Source organism: Tupaia chinensis, unplaced genomic scaffold, assembly GCF_000334495.1.
Source record: "Tupaia chinensis unplaced genomic scaffold, TupChi_1.0 Scaffold147554_1, whole genome shotgun sequence".
Classification (NCBI taxonomy): Eukaryota; Metazoa; Chordata; class Mammalia; order Scandentia; family Tupaiidae; genus Tupaia; species Tupaia belangeri.
In genome coordinates, this window is record NW_006207406.1 from 1,579,404 (window position 1) to 1,596,043 (window position 16,640).

Genomic DNA, 16,640 nt, shown 5'->3' on the forward strand with positions numbered 1-16,640 from the left:
TATGATCAAAAGCATTATTATTATAATGAATTCATTAAAAGATATTATGTATTATGAAGGCAAGTAAGACAGTGTTTCTTTTTCTTTCTAAACTCCCACCAGAAAAAAGAAAAGAAGTCAGTAGCTCCAGCTGCACCTGCTGACTCCAAACCGGATAAACCATCTGGAAAGGTATGAAGAGAGCAGCACTTCTCCATAAAATGCTTATCCGAATGCTCCGTACTTAAAGTAATCTATTTTCTTTTGAGCAAATAATATGAGAGGTAAGACAAACTTAAAGAACCGTTTCAATGAACTAGTGTTTCAAGGCGATTTGTCTGGGTTGAGAGTGTGGGTTTAACAGGTACGATTGTAACATCTTGTATTACAACGGTAAAAACTCCAGTTCCATCTCAGAGGGGTCACATTCCAGCTTATCTCCTGCAAATGCACCTTGTTTAACCAGAGGCATTCCTAAGGAATGTCAAGTGCTGCTTTCTTCTGAAAGTCTCAGATGAACGAGGCTAAAGATAACGGGCTCCAAACACATGTCTATAATTACGCGAATCCTAAAATTCTTGTGGGAATATGGTAGTTAGGAAAAGGAGGAGGAGGAAGCTTTTTAAACTCTCCTTTTCAGTCTGAGTTAAATAATTCTTTCCTGGATTGCTATTTTCCCTTCAGTTGCAGGTTATTGTTTACAAAGAGTCATTCTTAACATCACAAAGAAGACAGAGGCATCCTCTCTCTCATTGGTCATACTTATTTATACATGCATTGTCAGAATAAATGGTCAGTTCTTGTAAGTTTCTCCTTCAGGGAATTCGTGTTTTGTAAACATTTCAAGCAAGCAAGTGAACAAAAGAGTATGAATGAAAGGGAGGATATAGGGCAATTCATTTTTGAAATCAATTCTATTTTCAAGTGGTGCTGCTGTATAGAGGTTATGTTGGAGTTTTTGTATAAAACTACTGATAATAGCAAACATTTCTCCTATTGCTCATAGCAAGTTGGTCTTAATTTTTTGTATTTGTTTTGTTTTGTTTTGCTTTTAACTGTCAGTATATTGAACTGGCAGCTTTAATGAACATATGCACTCGTTTGTATAATTAATGCCTTCAGACTTGTTGAACTTGTGATTCTTACCAGATTGCGGCTTTTTACCTTTCCAACCCGAAATCTGTACCCTGGGACTTAAATAAAAAGATCTATTTAACCTGCTTTGCACATCTGCTGTTTTTCTCTTCCAGTCGGGCATGGATGCCGCTTTGGATGACTTAATAGACAGCTTAGGAGCACCTGAAGAAGCTGGAGATGATAACGCAGCATACACCGGACCAGAAGTTTCAGTATGTTGTCTCGGTATCTGTAAAAATGCACACTTGATGAGTAGGAGAGCAAAAAAGGCCATGGTCATTAAGTGCAAAAGAACGCCTAGTGCTCTGTCATTTGGACAGAAACAGGGTACCGTCAGTCTCGACAACAGCAACTACACCTTGGTGTAAGGTGGAAATAGCGTAGTGTGATAGCTGTGCGCTTACAATCATCAGCCAAGATATATTGATTGTGCTAAAACTGGCACTGGGATACAGCCGATGGGATCACAAAGACTTGTTTTCTGTTCCCACGATGTAAGCGCAATGAGCTGGAACTTATTTTTTATTTTCATTTTGTTGACAGATTTTTGCTATAGGGTACACGTGCTGGCCAGAGAGGCAGAGAGACAGAAAGCGAGGAATCATCCCTCAGAGACGATGGCCATGCTGTTATCCCTTCTCCTCCATTCTCTTCTCGGGATTGTGGGCACACATGCACACGCACCTGGCGTGAGTTTTAAGCCACTGTGTCCGGGACTCAAACTGTGGTCGACTACGTGGGAGTCCAGCCACATAATCATTATGCCATCTGCTGGTCCTGAACTTGAACTTATTTGATTTCCACACACTGTGTTTCCCATCCTACACTTGATTTTTACATATTTACCACTCTCAGTTCATCTTTATTCCTAATTTTTAAAAAATAAGAAAATTATATATCCCTTGGTAATTAAAAAAAAAGATGTGCAATAAACTAGATGAAAATATTTGCAGTGAATATAACAAAGGACTTGTTTCTAGAACTGATGAAGGATAAAACAACTCCCAAAATAAAAAGAGAGAGGTCAGCAGGTGGCATGGTGGTTAAGTGCGCTGGACTCCCACATGGCCAATGTGGTTCAAGTCCCGGACCTGGCGGCTTGCTTTCTCACTTGTCCACTCTCTTCCTCTCTCTCTCTCTCATTTTCTATCTGGTCAAATTTTTTAAAATAAATAAAGTTAACAAAATAATTCTAAAAAACAAGAAAATTAAAAGAGAAAGACAACCTAATAGAAAATTAGGAGAAAACTTAATTGGTCAATAGACAAGTGAAATGAAAGTCTCCCTGGTTATTGGGAAAATGATATTAGAACTTGGAGAGATGCCATTTCGCACTTATCAGATTAACCAAAGTGCCAAAGTCTGACAACTCAGAGCAGTAGTTGGTGAGTGTTGAAGATGAGCATCGCCTTCAGCCCAGAAGTCCACCTCTGGAGAGCCTTCCTATGTGTACAAGGAGCTGTAGGGCCTGGTACCCCGCATAATTAGGGAAATGCAAATAGAAAACACAATGAGATGCCCTCTCATCCCAGTTAGAATGTCTGTTAAGTTTTTAAAGAATTATTTATTTACTTGATTTTATTTATCTTTTTTTTTTTTTAACTTGCTATAGGACACATGTGCTTACCAGAGAAAAGAGAAAAGTGGAGGGGTTTGAAGGGAGAAAGCAAGCCACTAGGTCCAGGACTCAAACCATGCTTGGCCACATTGGGAATCCAGCGCCTTAACCGCCAGGCCACCTGCGAACCCCTAGAATGGCTATTATTAAAAAGAAAAAAATGACATGCTGGTGAGGATGCAGAGAAAAGAACACATTTTTCCACTGTTTGTAGCAATGTAATTAGCACCAACATTAAAGAAAACAAAATGGAAGTTCCTAAAAAATTAAAAATGGAACCACAGGGCCAGTAGGTGGCATGGCAGTTGAGGTGCTAGACTCTCACATGGTCGATCATGGTTCAAGTCCCAGGCCTGGTGGCTTGCTTTCTTACCTTCTTTCTCTCTCTCTCTCTCATACTCTGTAACAAGTCAAAAACTAATAATAATAAATAAAATTAAGTAAGTAATTCTTTTTTAAAAAAATGGAACTACAGTATTCTCAGCAACCCCTATTAGGTATAGATCAAAGAAAAAAGAAAGAAAGTAGATATGTAACAAAGATATGTGCACCCCAGCAGCACTATCCGCAACAGCCAAGATACAGAACCAAAGTATTCATCAGCAGATGAATGCATAAATAAAATGTACATTTATAAATACACACACACATGCACACATGCAGTGGAATGTTACCCAGCCATTAACAATAGCTAACTCAGACCAGCCCCATAGGAAAGTAGAGGGAGCCAGATCCCACATGACCACAGTTTAAATCCAGCCCCAGAAAAGCATTCCAGGCACATGTGTATGCACACCCCAAAACCTGATGGGATGGAGAGGTGGAGGAAAAAGTACTGTAGCATCACCATGCTCCACTGGGGGTGTGCTTTCTCTCTCTCCCATGAGCACATGCACCCTCTGGCAATACACACGTGGTACAATAAAGGGTTTGAAGTAGGTTGTGCAGCAGTTAATATGGTGCTCTGAGAGGCCGACCTACATGGGAGCTTCCAGGCTCACATCCAGACACCTCCCTCAGCACACAGAGCATGTGAGTGTCCATGATCCAGGGCTGGCTGAAACTGGGGGTGGATGGTAGCAATGAAGACCCCGTGGGGTGCTGTCTCTGTCTCTTTTTCACTCTCACTCATGGAGGGAATAAATTTTAAAAACTAAGGGAAAAAATGATGAAGAAGAACTTCTGTAATTCAAGGTTAAATGGGTGCGTCTGGAGGACATTATGTTACGTGAAGTATACCAGGCACAAAAAGCAAAATACTGCATGTTGTCACTCATGTGGAGGTTATAAAATATAAAAATAATGCCTCATAGAAGTAGAGAGATGGGGCCAGCCGATGGCGTAGCAGTTATGTCCCTGGACTTCCACACGGTCTGTGGTTTGAGTTAATAGCTGAATGATATTAAATGTTCCCAACACAAAGTGCCAATAAATATTTTAGGTGACATATATGCTGATTATTCTGATTTGATCAGTACACATTGTATTTATGCATCAAAAATCACATTTTAGCTCATAAAAATGTAAAATTATAATGTGTCAATTTTATAAAACTGGAGAAGCATTTGAAACAATTTATGTGATTGAGAACAGGAGGATACCTTCATTGCCATGCTTTATAGTGGCTAAAATGGATTATTCATGCAGCAACATGACTATTTGTTTGCAAAAACATTTTTTTTGAGAGGTTTTTGCTACAGGGCACGTGTGCTCACCAGACAGACAGAGAGAGACAGACAGAAAGCGAGAAATCACCCCCCAGGGGGGATGGCCACACAGCAATCCCTTCTTCTCCATTCTCCTCTTGGGATCTTGGGCACACATGTACATGTGCCCAGCGTGAGTTTAAGCCACCGGGTCCAGAGTTTGAACCGCGGTCGACTACATGGGAATCTAGCAACATAGCCATTACGCTAACTGCTGGTCCCAGCAAAAACATTTTTAAAATAATGCAGAATGATATGGATAATTTAATACCATGATACTGTCATGTAACATCTGAAAATATTCAGTGTACCGCTGTACTTCATTTATGGTTATCTACATATGTAATCATTGTTTTAAAATATACTCAACTTGAAAAGGGTGAATATGAAAACATTCAGTGGCTATCCTTGGGTACAAAGGAAGGAGAATTAGATTAGTGAAGCTAAACAGGAGACAACCACACTGTCTGTGATGTTTTCTTCTTAGTAATTACAGAGGAAATAACTATAGATCTGATAGAATTGGGTTTAGGGTTATATAGAAATTTACTATGTTATTAACTGTATTTTTGTATGTATTAGAAACATTTGATAGCAAAGCATTTGAAAATAAAATGTATGTGTAATATAGAAATAAATTTTATTGTAGTAGTTTGAATAGTGGCTAGCATTACATATGAATTAAGCCCATCAAATATGGGTATTTGTGTAAACATTAGGCTTAAGAGTTGTGTGAAGGTTTGGCTTTGTGATGATTTATCGTTCATCTAACTAGGTTTGTAAATTAGTAATGGCATAGTTCTTTGGTTTCAGAACGTGCATGTAACAGTCTCAGATATTAATTACAAGATATGCCTATGTGTGTGATTTTGTTCCAGGACCCAATTACTTCCATCTACATAGAGGAACTGGGTAAAAAAGAATCCACGATTCCTCCAAAATATAGGGAACTTCTGGCTGTAAGTTAATCATTCAGTTTTCCTTCACTGTTTTCTCTTTGGGATATAATTTTGTAGTAATGTATTCACAGTATTTAAGATTTAGAAAATGTAATGGGGCGTATGAAATTGTCATTACTGTGACATAAAGTACCACAGACTGGATGGCTTAAACAAGAGTCACTCATTATCTTGTGGCAAGTCCAGAATCCAGAGGCATCTGAAGGGACGGTTCTTTCCGAAGGCTATGAGGGAAATAGACCTCTCTATTTGGCATGTAGGTAACCACCTTATCCCTCTGCCTCTTCACAGCATCATTACTCTCTGCGTATCTCTCATCTAGTGTCCCCTTTTCACGAGAACACCAGTCCTACTGAATGAGGCTTCACTTTAATGACCTCACCATTCCTTGAATACCTCTACCAGACTCTACCAGACTCTCTCCCCAAATAAGGTCTCATTCTGAGGTACCAAAGATTAGAACTTCAACATGCAAATTTGGGAGAGAGGTCCCAGTTCAAGTCACAACTCATACCGAGCAATATGTTTTGTCAATCATAACAATTAATTTGCCTTCTCAATATTATCTAATTGATATTTGTTTCAGAAAACGGAAGGCATCACAGGACCTCCTCCAGACTCTTCGGTGAGTTGACATAAATGCCATCTAAGATCTAATTAACCTCTTTTGTAACTTTGGTTGTGGAAATAGGGCTACAAAGTCTATATCTGGGGATGATGACTGAACTGGTCTCCACGTCAGACGGCGTGTCTGTCTGCTCAGAGAAAGGGAGTGGGCTCAGGGGTTGTCCCAGAGCTCCTGGGTCTAATGGGTAGCTTTCTGAGGGCAAGGAGAAGGAGGCCAATGAAGTGTCGGGATGAAGTAAGTGTTAAGAACAATAGGAAGAGAATATCTTCACAGGCAGTTCCTTTAGAAGAGGGGAAGAGAAAAAAAAAAATCTTATCGTGTACCTACTCCCTTCAAACACAGACTTTGGTCTGGGTTATCTCATAACCTCACACTGGGTAGCAAAGGATTTGCCAAAGTACATCCTTCTGCTGCGGGATGTACAATCTGTTCTTTCCCTTGAATGATTCCCGTGTGTCCCCATCATCATGCCTGTTTCCACAGAAACCCATGGGGCCCGATGATGCTATCGACGCCTTGTCGTCTGACTTCACCTGCAGTTCTCCCGCCCCTGGTGGAAAGAAAACTGAGAAGGAGGTATTGTCGGTTTTCAGTGTCATTAAGGAGAGCTTGTTTGAAGTTTTCTTTAAAAGAGCGGCAACTTTTGAGACCAGCAGTTAGCATAATGGCTATGTCGCTGGACTCCCACGTAGTAGACCGCGGTTCGAGTCCTGGACCCAGCGGCTTAAACTCATGCCGGGCGCATGTGCGTGCGTGCCCAAGATCCCGAGAGGAGAATGGAGGAGAAGGGATTGCAGCATGGCCATCCTGCCTGAGGGGTGATTTCTCGCTTTCTGTCTCTCTGTCTCTCTCTGTCTGTCTGGCAAGCATACGCGCCCTACAGCAAAAAAAAAAAAAAAAAAACCAAACAAACAAAAAAAAACCTCTCCCAAAAAAAAAAGAGCAGCAACTTTTTAGTTCTGGCTATTACAGTTTAATTTCCCTCATTTATAAATCTACTCTTTGGTGTTTTATTTTTCAGAAATCTACAGGAGAAGTTTTAAAAGCTCAGTCCGCTGGGGTTATCAGAAGTGCTGCTCCACCCCAGGAGAAGAAAAGAAAGGTGGAGGAGGTATAAATGATTACTTCTGTGGAGAGGACCATGGTCCACCTGCCTTCAGTTGCTTTCTTGAACCCAAGCTAGTTTATTCAAGATAATTGCAATAGTGCGTTACCCATGACCAGGAGCCATGCTCTCTCTCCCTCAGGTCTGTGTGGAATAGTGAAGCCCCTGAGGGTTCTATTGATCATCTCCGGGAAAGCCTGTGTGTTTCTCTAAATGCTCATGAATGGTTTCAGCCCTGTCTTCTTGGTTAGGATTTAAGACCATCTTACCATTACCATACATACAAGGGCAGAACCAGAGACATGGAACATTTGAAACCATAAACTCTGCAAGCTTGCTTTCCTAAAGGAGTGTGAGCCCCATGGCTCAGTAGAGGGATATTACTGCATCGGCTTCTGTCCATCTCCTAACCGCAATCAGCTAGGACTTCATTCTCACCGGTTCTGAAGGGCAGTCCTGCAGCTCTGAGCTTGGTGAGAAAACATGTCCCACCTACAGTCAAGCTACTGCAAAGACGCAGTTTCCACCAGAGCTGCCTCTCCCCTCCTGGAATGGACAGTTTATTTTTATCTGGCCGACTGGGGAGAGGTGGCGAGCACCACACCCGCGTGTGGGAGTTCCTACAGTCATCAGCCGTTGTGCCCTCGCAGAAGGCTGTGGCAGGTCAGGATCCTGTACTTCCTGGTCTGAGCTGTTTTGCTAGAGGATGGAAACAATTTTTAGAGACAAATGTTCAGGAAAAAGAAAGACAGGATAGTAGAAGTTTACTCCTTGCAGTTTTTATTTTGGTAAGAACATTTTATAATAATAACATTACCCTCATATAGTTATACTTCTAGCTTGCTAAATACGGGCTGAGGTGTGCCCCCACAGAAGGCTGTTATTGTAGGAAAGTGTCTTAGCTTCCATTTTCACTCACTGGTGAGTTCTTTTTCCTTTATTTCTATGGCTATGTTTTAAATCAATTGCCTTCCTAAGGTACTCTCCAATCCATAAGTCATCTTTTATATTTAAAAACGTGTATTTCACAAAGAAGTAAATGGATTGCTCAGGCTTAGGAGATAGTCTCTTTTTTTTCATGTTAGAACTTTTCTTTTTTAACAGGATACAATGAGCGATGAAGCACTTGAGGCGCTGTCAGCTTCACTGGGGACCCGAAAGCCAGAACCTGAGGTCGACCTCGGCTCTATTAAGGAAGTTGATGAGGTACTGACCTTGGGGTGTGGGTTAGTCTGTGGGTTACAAAAATGAATGCATTTTGCATGTTGAGAATTGTTGCACAACTTTTCTTCTGCTGGAGATGAAAAATGAACTATTCTTTCCTTTTTCTTGCTTTCAGAGTCTACTTAATTTAGATATTTGGTATTGGGCAGTTCACAACCAAGAGGGAGAGTTGCATGTTTGTCTTGTAAACATCCAAAATGTTAATATTGAAAATGAGCGCTAGTCTCCTTTGCCAAAGCTTAAATGAGACCTGACTAAACAAGATAACAAGGAGGCAGTGGCCTGGGGAGAAATAGTGAGGTCTATCTGCTGTCGTGGAAATCCGAAATTTGTGTTCTGGGGGCTTTTCTTTGTGTGGGAGGTGGCCATGCAAAGAGTTGGAAGATCTTTCTTGTACAGCTGTGGGAAAAGATGTTGACAGTTTGTCTCAAAGTAGAACATTTACTCAGTAACTGAAGCTCCTACACATTTAGAGTATGATTTTGGTGAGTGTTTATCCCCTTTCACACCGAGACCTTAACCAGCCTGTGAGCCAGAGCCAGCTTGTATCTGGTGTAGGAGAGTTTTCGTAGTCTATTATAATTTTTGTAGAATTTCTCTACTGTCTCCTGAGGGAAAACAGGAGAGAAAGGAGAAAGTTGTCCTTTCCTAACAAAGTGAGAAATGGAAACAGCCCAGGGACCCAGAATGACTCACTCCCTGCCCCCCTTAGCTCAGAGAAGAAAGGCTTCCAGGCATTGCTGTCACAATGCTTCCGCTGTCACTTCCTGTTCTGAGTTGTCAGGGAAGGGAAGTCTCCCTGACTCCTGGCAACTCCCCCCAAGTCTGGGACCATCTCGGTCCAAGATGGGCCAGTTTCTCTCTTCAACTTTCCTGGAGGACTCCCCGGCTGCAATGTGGCACCATCAGCTTGGTGATGGTGAACACAAGGGAGTGGGAGAGATGGTGCCCGGCCTCCAGGACCAAGTAATGTATTGGGCAAAAAGGAAACTCTGATGACAGCACAATGTGGGGTGGAGAAGGCATGAACATGCTATAGATCCTAGGACAAAAAGAGACTTAGAGTGACTAAAATCAAATAAGTAGGTGTGAAAAGTGTCGTAAAATTAACTTGTAACGCAGTATGGTAGTTAGTTTGAGAATGTATATGAGTGTAATGTTACTCCTAGTAAACCTCAGAGCAGCAGTAAACTAAAATTCCAGCAAAAAGAACCCTTCTTTTCTGCTCTTACAACAGACTGGCTTTCCTTTTTAAATCATGTACAAAATATAACTATTGCCTAAGAGTATCTTTCGATCCTTTAAATTATTAGGCTGTAATTCTTAGTGCCTGGTGGTGACTTCTTTACAAACTGGATAACCCAATGTTGTGATAAGGCTCATAAAGGTTGCTGTCCTGTAGGCGTCCTCTGCCTCTTCAGCAGATTTCACACTAGGGGGCGCTCTGTGGAAAGTTATCTGGTCCTCCAGACATGCCTGCTTATAATATATCATGATATGAAACAAATTTGGGAATACCACTAGATGATAGGATTTCCTCCATATGCTACTGTAGAATATAATGACATTTTTTAAAAAGTATTGAGACCAGCAGATGGTATAATGATTATGTCTCTGGACTCCCACTTAGTTGACCACAGTTTGAGTCCCAGACTCAATGGCTTGAAACTCATACCAGATATGTGTACATGCATGCCCCAAATCCTGAGAGGAGAATGGAGGAGAAAAGATTGCAGCATGGCCATCCCCTCTGGGGGGGTGATTTCTTGTTTTCTGTCTCTCTGTATCTCTCTCTGTCTCTCCAGCAAGCACGCATGCCCTATAGGGAAAAAAAAAAATCTCTCAATTTAAAAAAAATTCATACCTTAATGAGAGTATGTCTGTAGAACAATAAAATGTAGATTCCAAAGCCTAAAGCAGTGCCTGACTCATTAAAAGTTCTCAGTAAGTATTTTTAAATTAACCCATTAACCACTGGATGGAAACATGCAGTACCATCATGCTGGGATTTAGACAGAGCAGTGGGTTGAGTTGAAATTTGCTAAGTGATCTTCCTCCCTTGGTGTGTGTGTGAATTAAATCTATGCCTTGATAAAGCTACAAATTATTGCATATCATGAAACTTCATACTGCTCCCCAGGAGCTTAAATTGTACATGTTGTACTCCGGAAGTCAACGTCTACCCTAGCTGTGTACTTTTATTTCCAATATAGTTAGTCGTTCATGGCTCAGTGATACAGCAAAGTCCAGGAGCTATTCAAAGGGGCCCTTGTCAAAAAGAGGTAAAACCGGTAACCCATGGATTAGCCAAGATTTGGGATGGGATGGGAAGCGTCTCTGAACTGAGCTTAACAGAATTCGGTGTGTTCCCTCCCCCACCTTGGATAGCTGCCTGCTTAAGTAATGCAGATAAAGCTATTCAAGTATTTGCAGTTAGGGGCCAGCAGGTGGCATGATGGTTAAGGCACTGGATTCCCACATGGTGGACTGCAGTCTGAGTCAAGAGGAGAATGAAGGAGAAGGGATGGTGGCATGGCCATTCCCCTGGGGGTGGGGGTGGGGGTGGAGGTGATTTCTCACTTTCCCTCACTGTTTCTCTCCAGCAAGCATATGCAACCTATGGTAAAAACCTAAATACACACACACACACACACACACACACACAAACGTGTGTGTTTATTTGCAGCTACTGCTGCCCTCTGCTCACTATCTTCAAAGGATCTTTTACTTTTCTCTGGAGATCCTCACAAGTCAGTGAGCTAGGTATGGATTAGTGGAGGCCACAGTTTACAATTGAAGAAACCAGACAGGGAAAGACTGCATGGCTTCTCAAGGTCACGGAGCCTGAGAGCAGAGGGAGCCCTGACGGGACTCCTGGCCCTGCTGTCCCTCCCTCAGCCACTCCTGCCGCCTTTGTCCAGCTGCTCACCAGGCCCTTGTGCTTCCAGACTCTTTTATCTGACTCGATCTTCTGCATAGTACTCATGAAATACACAAAGCCTGCGATATAATCTCAGTTTAAATGAATTATCCAACTGCCTTTTATTTTTTTTTTTTAACTTTCATCAGGCAAAAGCGAAAGAGGAAAAACGAGAGAAGTGCGGTGAGGATGATGAGACAGTGCCGTCTGAATACAGACTGAAACCAGCCACGGTAAATTTTAACCACGTGAATACCGCAGCAGGCTCATCTTACCTTCAGGTCACCTCGCATTGTGTCTGGACCCTTGACACTAGGGATTTGTGTGTCCCAGTTCACGTATTAACTCTGAAGACCCTTGGCCCTTTCTTCTCTGCTCTCTGAAGGCGGCACCTTGAGGGATGGTTGTTCTTTCTCCTCAGAGGTGGCCATGTGGTCTTTGAAACCCCCACCAATCCTAGTGTTTAGCTCTTAGCAATGCTTGGTATAGATCCTTAGCTTTAAACAGATGGGACATTTGGGAACAATTTTTCCTCCAACTACTGTATGAGTATTAGCACCATAGCTCTTCTAAGTGGCAAATATAAATGTGTAACTATTTACCAGTATTCTCAGCTAAGGTGGTTTCGTTGTGTTGTTTCTGATTTTTTGTGGACTAATGCCTATAATTATATTTGTAATTTCCCTTGGAAATCACACATAGAGACATATGATGGGAAAAAAACATGCATTTTTTATATATGCCTACATGAGAGGATCTTCAAAAAGTGTATGGGCAGTGTGCATCTTTGTAAAAAATGCTGTATAGATTTCAAACAATTTTTGCACCAAAATGAACTCATACTTTATTTTTCCCCAAAAGTTTTGAAGTTGCCATATACATATGAAAAGTTTCTTATTTTTAGAAGTATAAATGGTGAAACCTCATATCCCAAAAATGAAACAAAATTCTGAGTGATAGCTAGTCACTCCAGGTTGGTGAATTGAAATTTAAATGTTTCATTAATGTAGCTGTATCTTTCTTGCCAAGGAACTCTTTGTGTGTGTGTGTGTGTGTGTGTGTTTTATTCTATTGCCTTATCCAACAGAGAAAAAAATTATAGTAACTTTTAAAGGACAGTAAATGTACATATTTGGTAACAGTTGGTCTCTTGATCTTTACAACTCAACTCCTTTATTCTGATACTTCATGAAAAGTAAATCTAAACCACAATTTCAAGTATGAGAAAAAATAAGTTCTTGTATCTGTAATCCCTGAAAGTAAACTTAATGTGATATGAAAGCAATATTTTCTGTTTCATTTCCACTGAATTTCCAATTTCATTTACAGGATAAAGATGGAAAACCATTACTGCCAGAACCTGAAGAAAAACCCAAGGTTAGGAGATACATTTTTCTGGTACTTAAAAAATCATAGAAATGTAACATGTAGTTAAGGTGGTTTTGACAGACCACACTTCCCTGTGGAGGCTTGCATGCCAGCCTAGTACCGAGGAGAGGGGACTGCTGTCGGTAACCGCTGACACTCAAGCTCCTTTTCATGACGATTGCTTTTCTGATGAAATAAGACAGTATAACAAGACTATGTGTTACTACTGGACTGTAAGCTTCAAGAAAATATTCATTGATCTTAGGAGTTGATGACAAAAAGACCCTTAAAGTAGATTCAGTTAGCACTTAGAGATGGATCCTAATCACAGCATCACATAGTCCGATGGTTATCTATTGCCTTTCCTTAAGTGCTGGGACCCATTATCATGACCTGCTGAAATAATGCAAATCGGCACCATTTATTAATCACTTACTACATGCCTGACATGGCAATAAACGCTTTTTCTCTGTTGTCTTTTTGAGTCCTCACTGAGTGAAGAAGGCATTATTATTATTATTCCCATTTTACACTGGGGAAAGTGAGACGGAGACGGTTCATGGGATTAGTTCAGTTTCACCTAGCTAGAAAATACTAAGGCCAGGACTCAGATCGGGGGCCCAGCACTGTTCAGTGCTGGGGCCCAGCTTCTGAATCGTATGCCCGTCTGTCACAGGTTACTGTTATCAGTATAAATCTCCATGTTATAAATAATACTAACAAAAGCAGACTTCCCTGCTGCAAACCCACTAGTCTCAGGAAAGGGGAGTGTAAGACTTCTGTTTTCTCTGACTTACTCATTAGGAAGTAGAAAGGCAGTAATTATATTGAAAACTATCCAGGTCTTCCTCAGGAGAGAACAGGAAATTTTATTTGAACAAAATTCTTCTGAAATTGAAGTGTCAGGAGAACTTGACTAAGTAAACCATTAACACTTCTCTGGGGCTGAGGCATCTCAGATTCCTTATTTGTGGCATGGCATATTTATCTTACATTGATAAATGAGAAATATGCTCTACATATATTAGTCGGGGTTTAGATCCTAAAATATGGCCTAATCTGTGTTTCTCAAGAAAAAAAAATGTTTGCTCTTTGAAAACCTTTATGTGGAGTAAAAATAGTCACTTCATAATACGTAATGTTTCTTGTATTACAGCTGCTGAGTGAGTCAGAACTCATTGATGAACTTTCAGAAGATTTTGACCAGAGTAAACGTAAAGAAAAACAGTCTAAACCAACTAAAAAATCAGAAGTATGTTTCTACAAATATAAATCTCTAGTTTTGAGCTAGTTCATGTTTCTATGCAATCTTTAAAAAATGTGAGACCAGGGCCATCTATGGTGAGGTGGTTGGGGCGGCTGGATCCCTCATGGCTGACTGTGTGGTTGAGTCCCGGACCTGGCAGCATAAGAGATGCCGGGCACATGCACATGTGTGCCCAAAATCCCAAGAGAAAATGGAGAAGAAGGGATTGCAGTGTGGCTATCCCTCCCTGGGATTGCTGTCTTCTTTCTTTCTCTGTGTCTCTCTTGAGTGAGTACATGCACCCTATAGCAAACTTTTTTAAAATTGTGAGACCCAAACTATTCTAACATGAAGTGGTGATTGAAAAAGCCCATTGTGCCATCCATATGTTATGAGTTTAGTCTTCTCTTTTTCTGGATGTGTTTTCTTTCCCCAGGCCGACCTGACAGTAATGCTATGTGAGGTCTGTAATTACTCCTCCAGGAAAGCTCTCAGCCCAGGCTTCCTTCCTCCTCCTGCTCTTGCAGCTGACCTACTTAAAGCTGTCATTGCCCTCACCTCAGAACGACAGTGGCCTTTCTTCAGGCTCCTTCATACCCATCCTTTATGTCCGCCAGTATTTTATCTCTCTGCATGCTTGTAGTCATACCATTCCACTCTCCAACCCTTAGGAGCTTTCCATTTCCTGCAAAAAAAATGTTTCTACTACTGTTTTCTGGTCCCCTGTTCCTTTTCCACCATGCAGTCTAGTCCCTGCATCACTAGACTGTCTTTTGGTTCCTTCTGTCTGGGCTAAGCTTTCCTCCTAACTCTAGATGAACTAATCTTACTCATCCTTTTTTTGTTGTTTGTTTTTAATTTTTTTTTAGAGAGTGAGATTTTTTGCAATAGAGTGCATATGCTAACAAGAGACAGAGAGAAAGCAAGAAATCACACCACCATCCCCACACTCACAGAAAGCAAGAAATCACACACACACTCACACACACACACACACACACACACACATACACACACACCCAGGGGTGATGGCCACTCCACACTCTCTTCTCCTCTGTTCTTCTCTCAGGATCTTGGACGCAAATGTGCCCAGCCTAAGTTTCAAGCCTCCAGGTCCAGAACTCAAACCATAGTCAGCCATGTGGGAGTCCAGTGATGTAACCATTACGCCATCTGCTGGTCCCCTTTTAAGACCCTGCTAAAATACAGCCTTGTCTCCTGTCATCCCCTCCCTAAACCACACCATCCTTCCAGTCCTTTTGTGTTTGTTTAGGTTTTTGTCATAGGAAGCATGTGCTCATAGGAGGGGGGGTGGGGAGAGTGAGAAATCACCCTTCCAGGGGGATATTCATGCTGCAGTATTCTCCTGTAGAGATTTTGAGCATACATGCACACACAAGCACCAGATGTAGACTTTCAAGCTGCCAGGTCTGGGACTTAAACCACAGGTGGCCATGTGGGAGTCCAGCACCTTAGCTGCCATGCTACCTGCTGGCCCCACCCTTCCATTCCTTATTGAGCAGAAAACAACATGGCAGGGGGTCTGTAGTTCATTCGTTCTTTTTTTAAAAAAAATATATATCCCTGTTAAAACATTTGTTACAATTTTTTAGCTGTATCGGTCCTTCTTCAACTCTAACAGTTAATTAAGGTTATAAGTTCTTTGGAGGAAGATACCTACCCTATTAATCATCATCTGCTAAGCGCCTTACATACAGGAATGACTTCCATAAATGTGTGGATTAAAAACAATTTACTTGAAATTTACTCTTGTGATAAAATAAAAGTGTTTCTCAAACTTTAACATGCATCAGGATTACCCAGAAGGTTTGCTAAAACACAGACTGATAGAGTCCTCTCCTAGTATTTCTGATTTAGTGCCTTGGGGTAGGTCCCAAGAATCTGCATTTCTTTTAAGTTCTTTGGTCGCCCTGAAGCTATTAGTCCAGGGACCAATCATTGAGATCTTCTGGCACGGTATTACTACCCTACATTTGTACCTAGGTATTTATAACTTCCAAGATTTATAACCATTCATCATTTTATATATTACTTTGCATAATAGGTGGATATTTTATTATTATATAACAAGTAAATGATACAAATAATAGCAATACTTGTTCAAATTTATTGAGCTGATGGTGTTCCCATGTACTGTGCATAGCACTTTGCGATGCTTATCTCATGTAAGCCCCGTAACAACCCCTGAGATGAAGGTGCTGCCACTGTTCTCATCTTACAGCTATGGAACCAGGCCTCAGAGAGACCTGGTTAAATAACCTAACTAAGCTGGGCTGTAAACCAAGTGAAGATAATGGTAACTGGCGTGTTTTAATGTGCCTTGCTAGACTGACCATTCCTTACACATTTGAGAGACTCATGCTCCCGCGTTTAATGCAGCAGAGTGTCTTCTTGGTCCATCATTGTTGCATCTTATTCCCGCATATTCCTAAAGGTATTCAGAGTACCTGCCTCTCTCCTTAGGCATCTAAGGCTGCTGCCCCAACCCCTGTGGCAGAGGTGGTGCCTCGGACCTCCATGTGCTCAATACAGTCAGCTCCGGCCAAGCCAGCTGCCTCGGTGAGTGCTTTCCCAAGCAGTGAGAGATGTCTGAAGAAAGTTCTGTTCTTCCTCTCATCACTTACTGCCATGTATTGCCATCACATTATTAGTTTTTAAGAATGATTTTATTTAACTTTATTTATTTATGTATTTATTTATTTAGTTTAATTTTACCAGAGAGGTTCAGA

General features: G+C 41.2%; 1 protein-coding gene across 13 annotated transcripts in view; it reads left to right on the forward strand.

Annotated features, from left to right (window-relative positions):
• CAST (calpastatin) overlaps nucleotides 1–16,640 on the forward strand; it is a 129,633-nt gene that overhangs the window by 80,905 nt on the left and 32,088 nt on the right. For 11 of the 13 annotated variants that reach the window (XM_014584751.2, XM_014584753.2, XM_014584754.2 and 8 more), the window contains 11 exons: nucleotides 103–171; nucleotides 1,230–1,328; nucleotides 5,319–5,399; nucleotides 5,986–6,024; nucleotides 6,511–6,603; nucleotides 7,049–7,138; nucleotides 8,237–8,338; nucleotides 11,426–11,509; nucleotides 12,606–12,653; nucleotides 13,801–13,896; nucleotides 16,375–16,470. In XM_014584751.2, coding sequence (XP_014440237.1) covers nucleotides 103–171; nucleotides 1,230–1,328; nucleotides 5,319–5,399; nucleotides 5,986–6,024; nucleotides 6,511–6,603; nucleotides 7,049–7,138; nucleotides 8,237–8,338; nucleotides 11,426–11,509; nucleotides 12,606–12,653; nucleotides 13,801–13,896; nucleotides 16,375–16,470 — 897 coding nt within the window. Of the gene's footprint in view, nucleotides 1–102; nucleotides 172–1,229; nucleotides 1,329–5,318; nucleotides 5,400–5,985; nucleotides 6,025–6,510; nucleotides 6,604–7,048; nucleotides 7,139–8,236; nucleotides 8,339–9,126; nucleotides 9,323–11,425; nucleotides 11,510–12,605; nucleotides 12,654–13,800; nucleotides 13,897–16,374; nucleotides 16,471–16,640 lie in introns of those variants that run through there. The other 2 variants (XM_014584755.1, XM_014584756.1) reach the window with 1 other exon arrangement.